General features: G+C 45.2%; 1 protein-coding gene and 1 long non-coding RNA gene across 4 annotated transcripts in view; one reads left to right on the top strand and one right to left on the bottom strand.

Annotated features, from left to right (window-relative positions):
- LOC116090055 overlaps nt 1–334 on the bottom strand; it is a 31,431-nt gene extending 31,097 nt beyond the window's left edge. For all 3 annotated transcript variants that reach the window (XR_004118530.1, XR_004118532.1, XR_004118531.1), the window contains exon 1: nt 12–334. This is a non-coding gene — a long non-coding RNA (uncharacterized LOC116090055). The remainder of the gene's footprint in view (nt 1–11) is intronic.
- The window catches only part of LOC116090054 (complement C5), a 73,910-nt gene that overhangs the window by 39,392 nt on the left and 21,139 nt on the right, over nt 1–13,379 (top strand). Inside the window, exons 23-28 of the mRNA XM_031369972.1 lie at nt 2,062–2,151; nt 3,759–3,971; nt 4,360–4,435; nt 7,727–7,886; nt 9,356–9,451; nt 11,694–11,865. Of these exons, the coding sequence (XP_031225832.1) occupies nt 2,062–2,151; nt 3,759–3,971; nt 4,360–4,435; nt 7,727–7,886; nt 9,356–9,451; nt 11,694–11,865 (807 nt within the window). The remainder of the gene's footprint in view (nt 1–2,061; nt 2,152–3,758; nt 3,972–4,359; nt 4,436–7,726; nt 7,887–9,355; nt 9,452–11,693; nt 11,866–13,379) is intronic.

Below are 13,379 nucleotides of genomic sequence, written 5' to 3'. Positions count from 1 at the left end.
GGATTACTTACCAGAATATGGGTGACAGGTTACTACTTCCAGACATGATTCACAGACAGATGCATCACCAAAGGTCACCTCAGCATAAGTGACAGTTCACAAAAGCTGGGAGCCTGGAGCACACTATGCAACTTGGAGGCAGTTCAACAGGCTAGTGGTTTCCCGTTACCTCAGTTGATCTAAATCTCTTCCGGGAAGCCTGGTTGGAGTCTGCTTCTCCTAGGCAGCTGGTCTTGCAGACTCTGCAGGGTGGCTTGTCTGAGAGGCTGGAGTTTTCTCACTTAGTCTGGCAGGGAGGGATCCAGTCAATCTGGTCTCCCTGGGACTTCCTGAAGCTGCTTTTGAATTGTTTACCTTTCTGCTTAAGGAGCTTCCTGCAGGGTGGACTGTTTCAATCTCAGAGGAAACTGTTACACAACAGGGACCACTCCCTCATCCCTGCATGACCTTTTTACTGACTTGACCCTGAGTTGCTACCCTGGGCTCATGAACACCCGCAGTCACAGCCAGAAGATACAGAGCTCTTCCCCATCTTCTGGCTCTCACCCTGAGCCTAGGGGTCAGGGTTCATACACATGGCCTTTCTCTAGTATTCTCAGCCAGTTACTCTTAGCACTTGGAACAGTCCCAAGTCTCTGTGTTAACTACTAAAATGGTTCTATTGTTAGATTCCGGCATGGGTCCCCCACTCGAGAAGAAACAGGGAGATCGCTGTAAATTACATGAGGTTCATTATTGCCAGTATACTGGGTTCGTTCGTCCTGCCTTCAGAGCAAAGGGGATGACCAGGAACAAAAGCACACACACTTTTTATACTTTTCAGTACATAGGTTTACAGCATGAGTTGTTTATCTCTCATTGGTGGAGCCCATTGTCTTTGGTCCTCATTGACCTTTATGCCCCACCCTCCCAGGGACGTTTCCTGGAACCGGGCGTTACTCCCCACAGTTAGGGCATCTCCTGGGGATGGATGTTTGCTCGGTAAACTCTTCTGAAGCTCTGTCTTTAGGCTTAGTGGACATTCCTTGCTCCTTGGTATTTTTATGAGGTGTCTCTATTTGCTCAATTTTTACACTATTTATGACATAAAATAGGGAGTGGCTGTAATTTAAAATTCTCTGACATTGGCATTCTGAAGCTGTGGAGCTTGTGCACATAGAAAACTGCTTAAATCAGACTGGGGAGAGGGGAGGTACAAAGAATGGCCATGTTTCCCAATGGAGCTGATGGTCAGACAACCCAGAAATTACATGTCAGTGGTTTGGGGCATGCTACTTCTTCCTAGTGGATAAAGTTGATATATAAGTCATTTATCTTTTAAAGACCAGGAATCTTACACCAAATTCAGTGCTTTGTTTAAGGAAATTATACAAGCCTACGGTTTGATTAAAATCTTTGACAATTGTTGTCTTTTTAAGACTTTAATGTTATAATGTTATTATAAATGTGTTTTACTGTGGAAAAATTAGTTAGTAGATATATAATCTAAAAATAGTTTTTTCTGTTAAGAACTCTGGGCATGCCAGAGTTGGGGGATACCCAGGCTGCCCCTTGATATGTTAGAATGGTGGGTCACGTCAGAACATACCACACACTAGGCCCAAACACTTCCAGGTGTAAGAGGTTTAATTGAGAGGGAGAGAGGGGGTAGTGGTGCAGAAAGAGAGGAGGGAAAGAGAGAGAGAGAGATGGAGGAATGTTCCATATACATACATATATATATATATATATACATATATATATATATATGGGTTGTGACGTATGACCACAGGTAAAGGTGGGAGGTGAGCCCAATGGATTCTGGGAATATGGTGGCTGTTGCCCTGGCAACAGGTCTGTGGACCCGCCCACACATCGCCACAGGCATTGGATATCCTGATGCTAACACCCCTACCCACTCAGAACAGGAGGGGAGAGGACAGTGGGGGAAGGGCTGTGGGAGGGGGTGACTAAGAGGGGGCAGTGAGCAAGATGTAAAGTGAATAAGTAAAAAAAATAAGTTAAGAACTCTGGGCAAATCTAATCTTTATATTGTTGTTTTTGTTGTTGCTGTTTTTATAGGTATTGTTAACAGACGAAAGGAATTCCCATACAAGATACCATTAGATTTGGTCCCCAAAACCAACGTCGAAAGGACTTTGAGTGTAAAAGGTAAATTAATAAATCCAATTTATGGGCCAAGAAGGAAGCTCAGTTGCTAGAGTGGCTGCCTAGCATGCATGAAGTTCTTGGTACAGTGGTGCCCGCCCATAATCCCGGCCGTGGGAGATGAAAGCAGGAATATCAGAAATTGAAGGCCATCCACATCAATCTGTGCTTCAAACTAAAATTAAACAATTTTTCTTCATCTCCACACACAGGTTCTGTCTTCTGACAGAACTCTGTCTTCCGTTTTCCTTGTCTTCAAATACTTGCTTACTTTTCCAACTGTCTTCCCCTAATGTGCTTGGAAACTAACCTGTGAGGCGAGGGTACCTGTTGTTAGCCCAGTGACTTCTCTAGACTGGGGTACAGCTGCTTCACACTTAGCTTCCCAGGGTCTCAGCAGCCAGTCCTGCCTCCACTAAAGACTTCTGCACCTGCAAATGGCCTTGAGGCGTCCACTTTCCTTCCGAGCTTCAGTCCTGGGGTGGTGGGGTTTGCTTAGCCTTGAGGCGTCCACTTTCCTTCCGAGCTTCAGTCCTGGGGTGGTGGGGTTTACTTAGCCTTGAGGCGTTCACTTTCCTTCCAAGCTTCAGTCCTGGGGTGGTGGGTAGAGTTTGCTTAGCCCGTTTATGCAGCTATCATGAAACACCAGAGTCTGGTTTATAAAGAACAGATTCATATTCTGGAGTTTTGCAAGTCCAAGATCAAGGTAACGGAGGGCCTGGCAAAGCTTGTTCCTGTTTTTGCAGCTGCTGTCTTGGCGGGTCACCCTCTCATGGTTAAAGATAGAAGAAGAAAGGGTCAAGGGATAAATAGCTCCCCACACCCTCCAGAAAAACTCACCTTCTAACACCACCGCCTGTGTGTGTTGGGCTGCAGCAGATGGAGGGTCAGAGACATTCAAACCAGAGCAGGGATTCTTTGCCCTCCAGGGTGTTTGCAGGAAAGCCATCATTGATCAGTTACCCAGGGGCTTCAGTCTTTGCAGTAAGGGAACACATCACCAACGGGACAGAATGTCCTGACTGCATTTTATCTCAGATCAAATATTGGAATCACAGAGTATCAGACCTAGAAAGGGTCTTTTTGATATTTTGATATCACGTGCAATCTTTTTTTTTTTTTTTCGAGATAGGGTTTCTCTGTTTAGCCCTGGCTGTCCTGGAACTCACTCTGTAGACCAGGCTGGCCTTGAACTCAGAAATCCACCTGCCTCTGCCTCCCAAGTGCTGGGACTAAAGGCATGCGCCACCACTGATCATGTGCGATCTTAACATTAGACTCATAAGAAATTGGCTTGCCCAGGGTTGCACAGTGTCGCTATAGACTAAGGGGCCAGCGCCCTCTCCATTCAGGCTCTTTTGCCTTGTTTCACCTGAGGATTGGTCAGTGTGGCTATGACGCTGGCACCTAACTATGCAGCCATTTGTCTACCACGCTACACCAAGACTTCATGCTCCTAATCAAAACCAGTTTTCCCCCCTGATTTCTGGGACACAGGTAAACTGCTTATATTAAAAAAGGGAAGAGACTTTGATCATTTCCGCTTCAGAATACACGGTTGGGAGCAGATTGTGAGTGGTTGTGTCCACTTGGGTCTCTTTTTCTTTCAGGACTGCTTATAGGGGAATTCTTGTCCACGGTTCTGAGTAAGGAAGGCATCGACATCCTAACCCACCTCCCCAAGGGCAGTGCCGAGGCAGAACTCATGAGCATAGCCCCGGTGTTCTACGTTTTCCACTACCTGGAAGCAGGAAACCATTGGAATATCTTCTATCCTGATACATTGACTAGAAAACAGAGCCTGCAGAAAAAAATAAAAGAAGGTAAAAAAAAAAAAACCAATGATTATTTTATGCGTTTTACAGAATTTTAAGCAAATATTGAATATAATATTTAAATTGTTAAGAATTAGACATATATGGTTACTTACAAAAGAATTTTAGCAATAAAAAAAAGTGACATTTTGTCTTAACTTATCAAAATGCTTGGATGAGAAACAAGACACCTGTCTCCAGACTCTGTGGAGCTCTTCCATTCTCTCTGAATGGGAGCAGAATGTTCTATTTGATTCCCAACTCAAGTAATTCCTGTGAGAAGTCCAGTGTTGGCCACAGAGCTCATGCTTGCTGCTCACACCGCAGAGGTCTCGCCCGCTGACCCAGCATGCCTGTGAAGTGAAGGGCTGTGTTCTTTTGTTCTGGTTCCTCTCAGGGATGGTGAGCGTCATGTCCTACAGAAATGCTGACTACTCCTACAGCATGTGGAAGGGGGCGAGCGCTAGTACCTGGTGAGTAACCGATTTATCTTGTATTTCCAGACAGTAGTTGATCCGTTCATTAAGAATAAGGGCCATGGGATCGTAGAGATGGCCTAGGTAAAGGCACCTGCTGCCAAGCCAAGCAGCCTGAATTCCATCACCAAGACCCACATGGTCTAAGGACAGAACTGACTTCCACAAATTGCCCTCTTGTCATGCATACACACACTAAATAATTGATTGATTGATTGATTGAATGAATGAATGAATGAGTGAGTGAGTGAGTGAATGACTTCCATAGTGAAGCCCTCTTCCATTTGTTCAGACTGACACCCCAGTCTTTTTATACACCTCTCTCTCTCTCTTACCACCACATCTGATCTAGGTAAGGGGTGTGGGTGCACCTTCAAATAGATTCTGGACTTTGACTACCTTTCCCCAGCTTCGCCGTACCACCCTGGTTTGAGCCAGCTTTCTCTGTTCTCATTCTTCTGACTTCAGACTTGATCTCCTGCATTGACACTGAGCACAGAAGCCCCAGTAGCCTCAGGGCTCAGAGACATTCAGGAGCTTCTCTTCCCACCTAGGGTACCCCCTCACCATGCACCTCGCTCTATGCTCCACTGGAACCTTATGGTCCCTCATTGTTCCTCTAACACAGGATAGTACCGTGCTCCCTGCTCAGGGCCTCTGAACTGACTCCTCCCTCTGTCTGCCATGCTCCTCCCAGAGCAAGACTGGATCCCTCAGGGACTTATTGAAAGTTACCTTCTTAAGATGGCTTCTGCTGTCTCTTTCTGTATAAAACCAAACCCCATGGCACCCAAGTGCTTCATCCTTCCTCTCTCTGTGTCCCCAAAGGATGCGTGTGGCATGTGGGCAGCTTCATGAGTTCCTAGGAACTCGTATGTTCAATAAATCTCATTCAACAAGCAATAGCTTCTATGATCCTTATAATTTAAGGAAAGACAGTCTAAATGAGTCAAATGTGTGTACATGTTCCTGTGCTTTGACAAGATTCTTAATTTTATTTACTTTATTTTATTGGGGTTTTTTTCCTCCCATTGGAAGGTACTTAGTTTTAACAAACAAAAATGAAACCAGTTGCTAGACACAGTGCTGTGTACTTACAATCCCAGAACCTGGGAGGAAGAGGTAGGAGGAGCATAAGTTCGAAGCTGTGCTGCATCACAAGGCCATGTCCATAAAGAGCGAAAGATAAAACAAGACTTGATGTGTGCCCAGTACTCCATAGGCCCTGCCACATAAAACACACTTACAGTCTGTAATAATTTAGAATTATTTCACAGTCTTTTTATGTAGCCCTGGCTGGTCTGAAACTTACTATTTAAATCGGGCCTGGATGGCAGCCATCCTCCTGCCTCTGCCTCCAGAGTGTTAGGATTGTGTGTACGTACTACACACAATCCTAAGCGAATTTTAGATGTTTTCGAAAATTTCATCCTTGGCTTCTTTTTTCTTGTAATCTCTCTTGGAGCAGTCTTATCTTTGCCTGAGACCTCCATCACTTCTATGTAATCGGCTCCCTGACCAATGTCTCTGATGATCATCTAGAGACCTGACTTCTCTTCTGGCCCCAGATCCACATTTCTGGGTGTCTAGATTCAAAGAGCCCCAGATATGATGCATCCCAAAGCCATTACTTTCTTTCCCAAACACACTTTCCAATCCCTCACTGAACCATCTGCCTTTCAATTGATGATCAGAATCATCAATTGGTTTTTGATACCATTCCCTCTAAATCTGTGTCCAGACTCAGCTCACAAGGTATCCAGGGCTACACAGCAAGATCCTGCCTCAAAGTAAAACACATACACACACACACACACACACACACACACACACACACACACACATACATATACACTCACACGCACACACACACACACACAAAAAAAATATTAACAGGAAAAGCCCCAAGGACAGGAAAATGTAAATATTATAGTGATGTTTTAATACAGTGGAAGCTTGTGTGCTGACAATGCAGTGGTCATGGATAAACACTTTACCCTTGTTGGCTGGATCTTGGAAACAGTAGATAGATACCTGTTGAGAGATGGAAGGGGACTCAGAGAGGAAAGAGTGTTGTGGTTGTTGTTGTTGTTGTTTAACTATTCTTTTGTGCTTTGAGATTTCTGAAAAGTTTTGCTCCTGAAATTTTTTTCTTTAAAATGCATTTTAAAAATAGAAGTTAAGCCCGACAGTGGTGGTGCACGCCTTTAATCCAGCACTTGGGAGGCAGAAGCAGGAGGATTTCTGAGTTTGAGGCCAGCCTGGTCTACAGAGTGAGTTCCAGGACAACCAGGGCTGCACAGAGAAACCCTGCCTCAAAAAAAAAAAAAAAAAAAAAAGGAAAAAGGAAAAACAAAATAAAAGTTAAAATAGGTTTTTTTCCAAGACAGGAAAAACTACTCTGGTTGTCCTGGAACTTGCTTTGTAGACCAGGCTGGCCTCGAACTCACAAGAAATCTGCCTGCCTCTGTCTCCCATGTACTGGATTAAAAGCATTCACCACCTCACCTGGCTAAAGCAAAGTTTTTAAATCAGGAGAAAAGAGAGTCAAAAAAAACAAAGGACAAGCCAGGCAGTGATGGCGCATGCCTTTAATCCAAGCACTTGGGGGGCAGAGGCAGGGGGAATTTCTGAGTTCAAGGCTAGCCTGGTCTACAGAGTGAGTTCCAGGACAGCCAGGGCTACACAGAGAAACCCTGTCTCAAAAACAAACACGAACAAACAAACAAAGGACATGAGAGGGCTTCCAAGAGTGGGCTCTTGGGCAGCTAGAGAGGTCATGAATTCTGTCCTTGGTGTTAGTCTGGGGTGGCTGTTGGTGAGCAGGAGCCACTTTCTGTCTAAGCAGGTGAGATCGTAACACTCCCTCATCAGGTCGGAGTTCTGAGTCCACAGCAGAGTTTAACAGGAAGGGAGACCGCAGAAAGAAGCCAGACCTCAGTGAGGCTCAGGTGCCAGTGCTTTTCAAAACTCTTGTACACATGGACCAGTCCTTTGACTCAAAACTGTTTGTTTCCCCTATGATCTTTAACTGTAACACAGCTTTTTTTTTTTTTTTACCAGAAATCAATTTTTAGCTCGAAATTCTAGCTAACAGTGTCATAAGCAAAGGTGTGCTGTTTATATTTGTTGACTGAATGTTTTGAAGATTTTTCAAGTATCTTCTCTTGTCACCTTGTAAAACGATGACTTACTCTAGAATTGTATGTCTGAATAAAGTCTTCAAATAAACTGCTCTGCCACTAGAAAGCCAGTGTTCTAAAATCTGTGTGTGGTTTTGTCTTGAAGGCTGACAGCTTTTGCTCTGAGAGTGCTTGGACAGGTGGCCAAGTATGTGAAACAGGATGAAAACTCAATTTGTAACTCTATGCTATGGCTAATTGAGAAGTGTCAACTGGAAAACGGATCTTTCAAGGAAAATTCCCAATATCTACCAATAAAATTACAGGTGAGGAAATCTTATATATAAATTAACACTAGTTTCATTTACAGTCTCTCATTTTATTCCCATCCTATTATAGGCGTTTAAGGAAGAGGGGAAAATATACAATTGTCCTAGCTTTGCTATGTCACTGTGATATAATGCCCTGACAAGAGCAAGTTCTGTGAGGAAGGGCTTACCTCAGCTCACAGGTGCAGGCCACAGCCCACTGTACCCAGGTAGTCATGGCAGCAGGAACCAAGCTAGTCAGACCATGAAGAGAAGGTGAATGCAGGCTCCCAGGTGCTCAGCTCACTGTAACCATTCTCCTGTAGTCCAGGACCCCAACCTAGGGAATGATGCTGCCCACAGGGGGCTTATTTTCTTGCCAATAATTACCCACAAAGATACCTCACAGGCCAGCTTGATCTAGACAATGCATGGGTGAGACTCCCTTTCCAGGTGATTTTAGATGGGGTCAGAATGACAATGAGCATATAAATCAGACATAAAAGGTTTTCAAGTGTATTATACTTATTAATGAAAGGGAGGCCTCTTCGTTGACAGCCAGGGATCAAGTCTACACTGTTGTACACATGATGCCTGAGAAATGTAGGAGGGGCAGAAACAGGACCCTGAGTCAACCGAATATCTGAATTTTCTTCAAACTTAACTCTTTTGTCCTTTTTACCAAAACTGTTCATGTTTATGGTATAAAAATCTGTTTTAAATGTGTGTCCCAAGTCTTGTGATTATGAACAATGCTGCAGATCCTGATTCTCTCCCTGGGTATATAGCCTCCTGAAGTGGAGCTGATATACCAGTAGTTTTGTTTTTTGGAGACCTCAGTACCATGTTCTGTAATGGCTGTGCTAATTTCCCATCAATAGTGCACAGTGGTTCTCTTTCCTCCACACCCTTGGCAACATTCACATCTTATCTTTATGTCATATCCATGGCCACAGGGAGCATTGGTGTCTCCTTGTGTTTCTAGTTTGAATTTCTCTGATGACTAGTAATGTGGAACACTTTTCATATGCTTATTATGCCGAGAAATTTTAATTCCAGAGTGGAGGAGAGGGAAGAAATGGAAAGAGAAGAGAGAAAGGAGAATGGAGAAGGGAGGGAATGGAATTACGGCCAAGAGAAGTAGAATGTGAGCAGCATAAGATAAGTCAGGAGAAATAGAACAGCTCTGCTGGAGGTCTTGTAAGCCGGCATTGGATCACCCTGAAAAGCCTACGTGGAGCCTCAGAGCAGATGTGGCATTTTAATAGGATCTTGAAGGAGGAGGGGTGGGTTGAATGTGGTGAAGATCATGAGATGGAGCTGACAGGTGAGGATGTGGAGTAGGACTAAGGCAGGCATGACAGAGTTCCAGTGTTCTTGGGCAACAGAAAGCATCCAGCTGTAGGGCATGATGGAGAAACATAAGAGACCGCCCCAATAGAGATTTGAACCTGATCATTCACTTCTTTTAACAAACTTTGTTCCAGGGTACTTTGCCTGTTGAATCCCAGGAGAAAACTTTGTATCTTACAGCCTTTTCTGTGATTGGAATTAGAAAGGCAATCGACATATGCCCCACGGTGGTAAGTACTGGTTTGCTTTCCCTAGACTGACTTAGCTTACCACAAACTTGGGGACAGGTAGGGTTCACCAGAGTACACCTCATTTCAAACTGCTTTGCACATTATTGGAAAGCCTTAAGACCAGAATCAAAGGGCTTTCCTAACTGGGATAGATTCTAGCACGTAGTCTGACCTGTAGGCTCATCTTGAGTTGACAGAGCTGACAACTCAACAGAGCTCCTAAGTAGGAGACCTCCCATGGCTCTTGTTACTACTAAATGTAGACCTGGGATAATTATCTGGGATGTGATGGGAGAATGATTCAAGGTGTCTAGCTCCCCTCTCTTCTATTTTATTTTATTATTATTTTTGTTTTGTTTTGTTTTGTTTGAGACAGGGTTTCTCTGTGCAGCCCTGGTTGTCCTGGAACTCACTCTGTAAACCAGGCTGGCTCGAACTCAGAAATCTGCCTGCCTCTGCCTCTCAAGTGCTGGGATTAAAGGCATGCTCTACCACTGCCTGGCTCCCCTCTCTCTTTAAATTTTAAATTTTAAATTTTATCTTTGTGTGTGTATGTGTGTGTGTGTGTGTGTGTGTGTGTGTGTGTGTGTGTGTGTGTGTGTGTGCCTGCTTGTCCACCTTAGAGGCCAGAATGGGGCGTCAGGTCCCCTGGAACTAGAGTTATAGGTAGCTGTGAGCCACCTGATATGGATGCTAGGAAACAAACTCGGGTCTCTTGCAAGAATAGCCAGTTCTCTAAGCATGCTGAGCCATCTCTCCAGCCCCTGGGTTCCCACTCTCATCTCTGATCTTGTCTATGTTAAACATTGCTGTTGCCTTCAGTAGTGCAGGGACTCCCTGGCATCCAATCAGTTTTACTTTTTTGGGTCGTAGCGTACTCTTTTGTTTGCTTGGAAGCTGGGAAGTAAAGAGAAATCCACCTCCTTACACTAGAGTAGAAGCTTCCATAGGAGGAAGATGGAGATCAGTAAAATGTTTGCCACTGGGCTGGAGCTGGAGCGAGCAGGGCCAGACCAAGTGGGGCCAGAGTGAGTGGGGGCCAGAGCAAGCGGGACAGGCAGAGGTCCTGAGTTCAATTCCCAGCAGCCACACACATGATGGCTCACGGCCATCTGTACAGCTACAGTGTACTCATACACATAAAATTAATAAAATAAATCTTTTTAAAAAAATGTTTGCCTCTGAGGCATGGGGATCTGAGCCCAGATCCCCAGCATGAACATCAAAAGTTAGGTAGACATGACCACCACACAACCACTCCTATGTTCCAAGCCCTGGGAAGGCAGAGACAGGAGGATCCCTGAGACTTGCTGGGCAGCCAGTATAGCCTATCAGGAAGCTTCGGGTCCTGTGAGAGTCCATGTCATAAAGAGCAAGGCTGTAAAGGCTTCTGAAGGTTAACATAGATATCAGCTCTCTGTGGAAAGAGCTAGAGGCATGCACTGAGGTTAAGGACTTCCGCCTGCAAAGTCGAAGTTAACCAGACATGTCCTATAAATCAGGCTACACAACTGAGCTAGAATTTCAGTTCCCAATGGGACTGGTTGAATGAGAGCCACAAAAACAAAAGCATTCTGTTTGGGTAGTTCCATAAGCGCCAAAGTTCACAAATAACCACCAAGAACCAGGTCCCAGTGGGTAGATGCTGGTTGACACTCATGCTCACAGGACACACAGGTTCATCTAGGAGATGAGCCAGGCTTTCCCTGGCCCCTCATCCACGGCAGCTCTCTGGCAACCTCAGAACATGACAGGAACTCTACCTAAGCCATTTCAAAGGCCAGAGAGCTCCAGCAGCTCTGGTTCTGTTCTGTTTTGTTTTGGTATAATCCTTTTGAGCACAAGACTGTCTCAGCTCTGATGACACAGGATGAAAATCCTGTCTATGCTGGTGCTTCTCCCCAGGGGCTGGGCCAGTGATGAATCAGAAACTCAAGGGACTTCTCAATGGAAACAGGAACTCGATGACAAAGCACAGGCCAAGCTGGACACCCCCAGGGTTTCTTCTGAAATAGTCTTTACCCATTCTCTCTACAGGATTTGCTTTGTTGGTTGTATTCATAGGTCTCCAAGGTCTTTATATCCCCCACCTCCCAACCCCACTACCTCCCTGACTCTCCCATCTCCTCCACCTTCCTCACTCCCCCACCTAGCCATATGCCAGCAACCTTAGAACAGCTCTCATCAATTTACAGGCTGATGCTGGGAAAGGAAAGTAATTGTCTTCTGCTCTTGCCTCCAGAAAATCCACACAGCGCTAGCTAAAGCTGACTCCTTCCTGCTTGAAAACACCCTGCCGTCCAAGAGCACCTTCACACTGGCCATTGTAGCCTATGCTCTTTCCCTAGGAGACAGAACCCACCCAAGGTTTCGCTCAATTGTGTCAGCCCTGAAGAGGGAAGCTTTGGTTAAAGGTAGGACTCGCTCCACACAGTTGCTCATCGGGGCTGGCTGAGCACTGAGGGTCTACACTCCTGGGAAGTAGGTTAAATGAAAGCAGAGGAAGATGGCATCCATGCCCACATGGAACTAACCATCACGACACAGATGGTAACTCCTGTTACTCAAATCATTGTTTACTCGTTCTTTCAACCCGGAGGCTTTAAGCATCCTATGGCTTCTTCCAATGTCTGGGCACTGTTCTACACTCAAGGGACAAATCAACAAATATAACTAGAGCTGAAAAAAAATCTAAGATGGCTGGGTGTGGTAGTGTACTCCTGTAATCCCAGCATTTGGGAAACTGAGGCAGGGGGATCGAGAGTTCCAGACAAGACAAAGAAAAAAAAAAAAAAAAAAAAGAAAGAAACAAAACATCTAGGGCCAACAAGATGGCTTAGTAAGTAAAGGAGCTTGCTGCTGCCCAGCCTGACAACCTGAGTTCAATCACCAAGACTGGTGGGAGGGGAAAATGGGCTCCTTCAAATGGTCCTCTGACTTCCACAAGCATGCCATGCACAAATGCACCCACTCACATACACATACAATAAATAAAGTTTAGATTACGTAACTGGGTATAAGCCACAAGAACAGGATAGAGCAGAGTGCCAGTCGGTGTATTCAGAGAAATGTTTTCCCATTATATCACAGAGTATACTGACATGAACCTAAGTACCATAGCCATAGAGACCATGGAGCACATAACATCACGTGGTCTGCCATTAGCCAAAATATCATTCTGCAGCATATAACTAGCTGTACTTGATTGTAAATATGAAAGGAGAGGAAGCAAGTCCAAGGCTATAGAGAAGGCTGCTTCTGGTATAGAAACAGCAAGGGCAAATGTCCTGTGGCCTGAGCATTCCTGGTGCTGCAGTAGCAGCATGGAAGCCAATGGAGTGACGAGCAGTGAGAAGAGCAGGAAGTAAGAGCAGGGAAGGAGAGGTGAGAGTGATGGAAGGCAGAGTGGGACATTAGGGGTTAGTACAGGGTCTCCAGGATTATGCAAACAGTAATGCAATGGTTAAAGGGCCTGTCTTGGTGCAGGTTCTGTTGTTACAGTGGAAAGAGATTCCTTTTAACTAATGGCTCTGGGAGTCCAAGAACACAGCCCAGCATCATGAGGGTGATGCCCTCATGATGAAGGCTTCTGGTGAAGCCCTCATGGTGGGAAGGCAAGTGGACACTTTCAGGAGGCAGAAGAGAGGAGTGAACTAGAGTAACTAACCTACACTCCCCAGAAAAGCATCCACTTACCTATCCTCATTACCCAGGCTCTTTCTGTCCAGCACTGGTTCAGTTAGAACAAACCAGCGTAAGCCAGGCAAGCAGATGAACTGAAGCTGAAGTTGCCCTGTGCTTTTGCCTCCACTTCCCAAACCACGCCATCCAGGGCAGGGCTGCCTATCTCAGCACAGCAGGCTCTAACTTGCACTTTGAGCCACCACAAGCTGCTGAGCCAAGGAGTGTGTGGCCTGACTTATGTCTC

The sequence above is a fragment of the Mastomys coucha genome, unplaced genomic scaffold (assembly GCF_008632895.1).
Source record: "Mastomys coucha isolate ucsf_1 unplaced genomic scaffold, UCSF_Mcou_1 pScaffold15, whole genome shotgun sequence".
Taxonomy (NCBI): Eukaryota; Metazoa; Chordata; class Mammalia; order Rodentia; family Muridae; genus Mastomys; species Mastomys coucha.
This window is presented reverse-complemented; position numbering and strand designations above follow the sequence as displayed.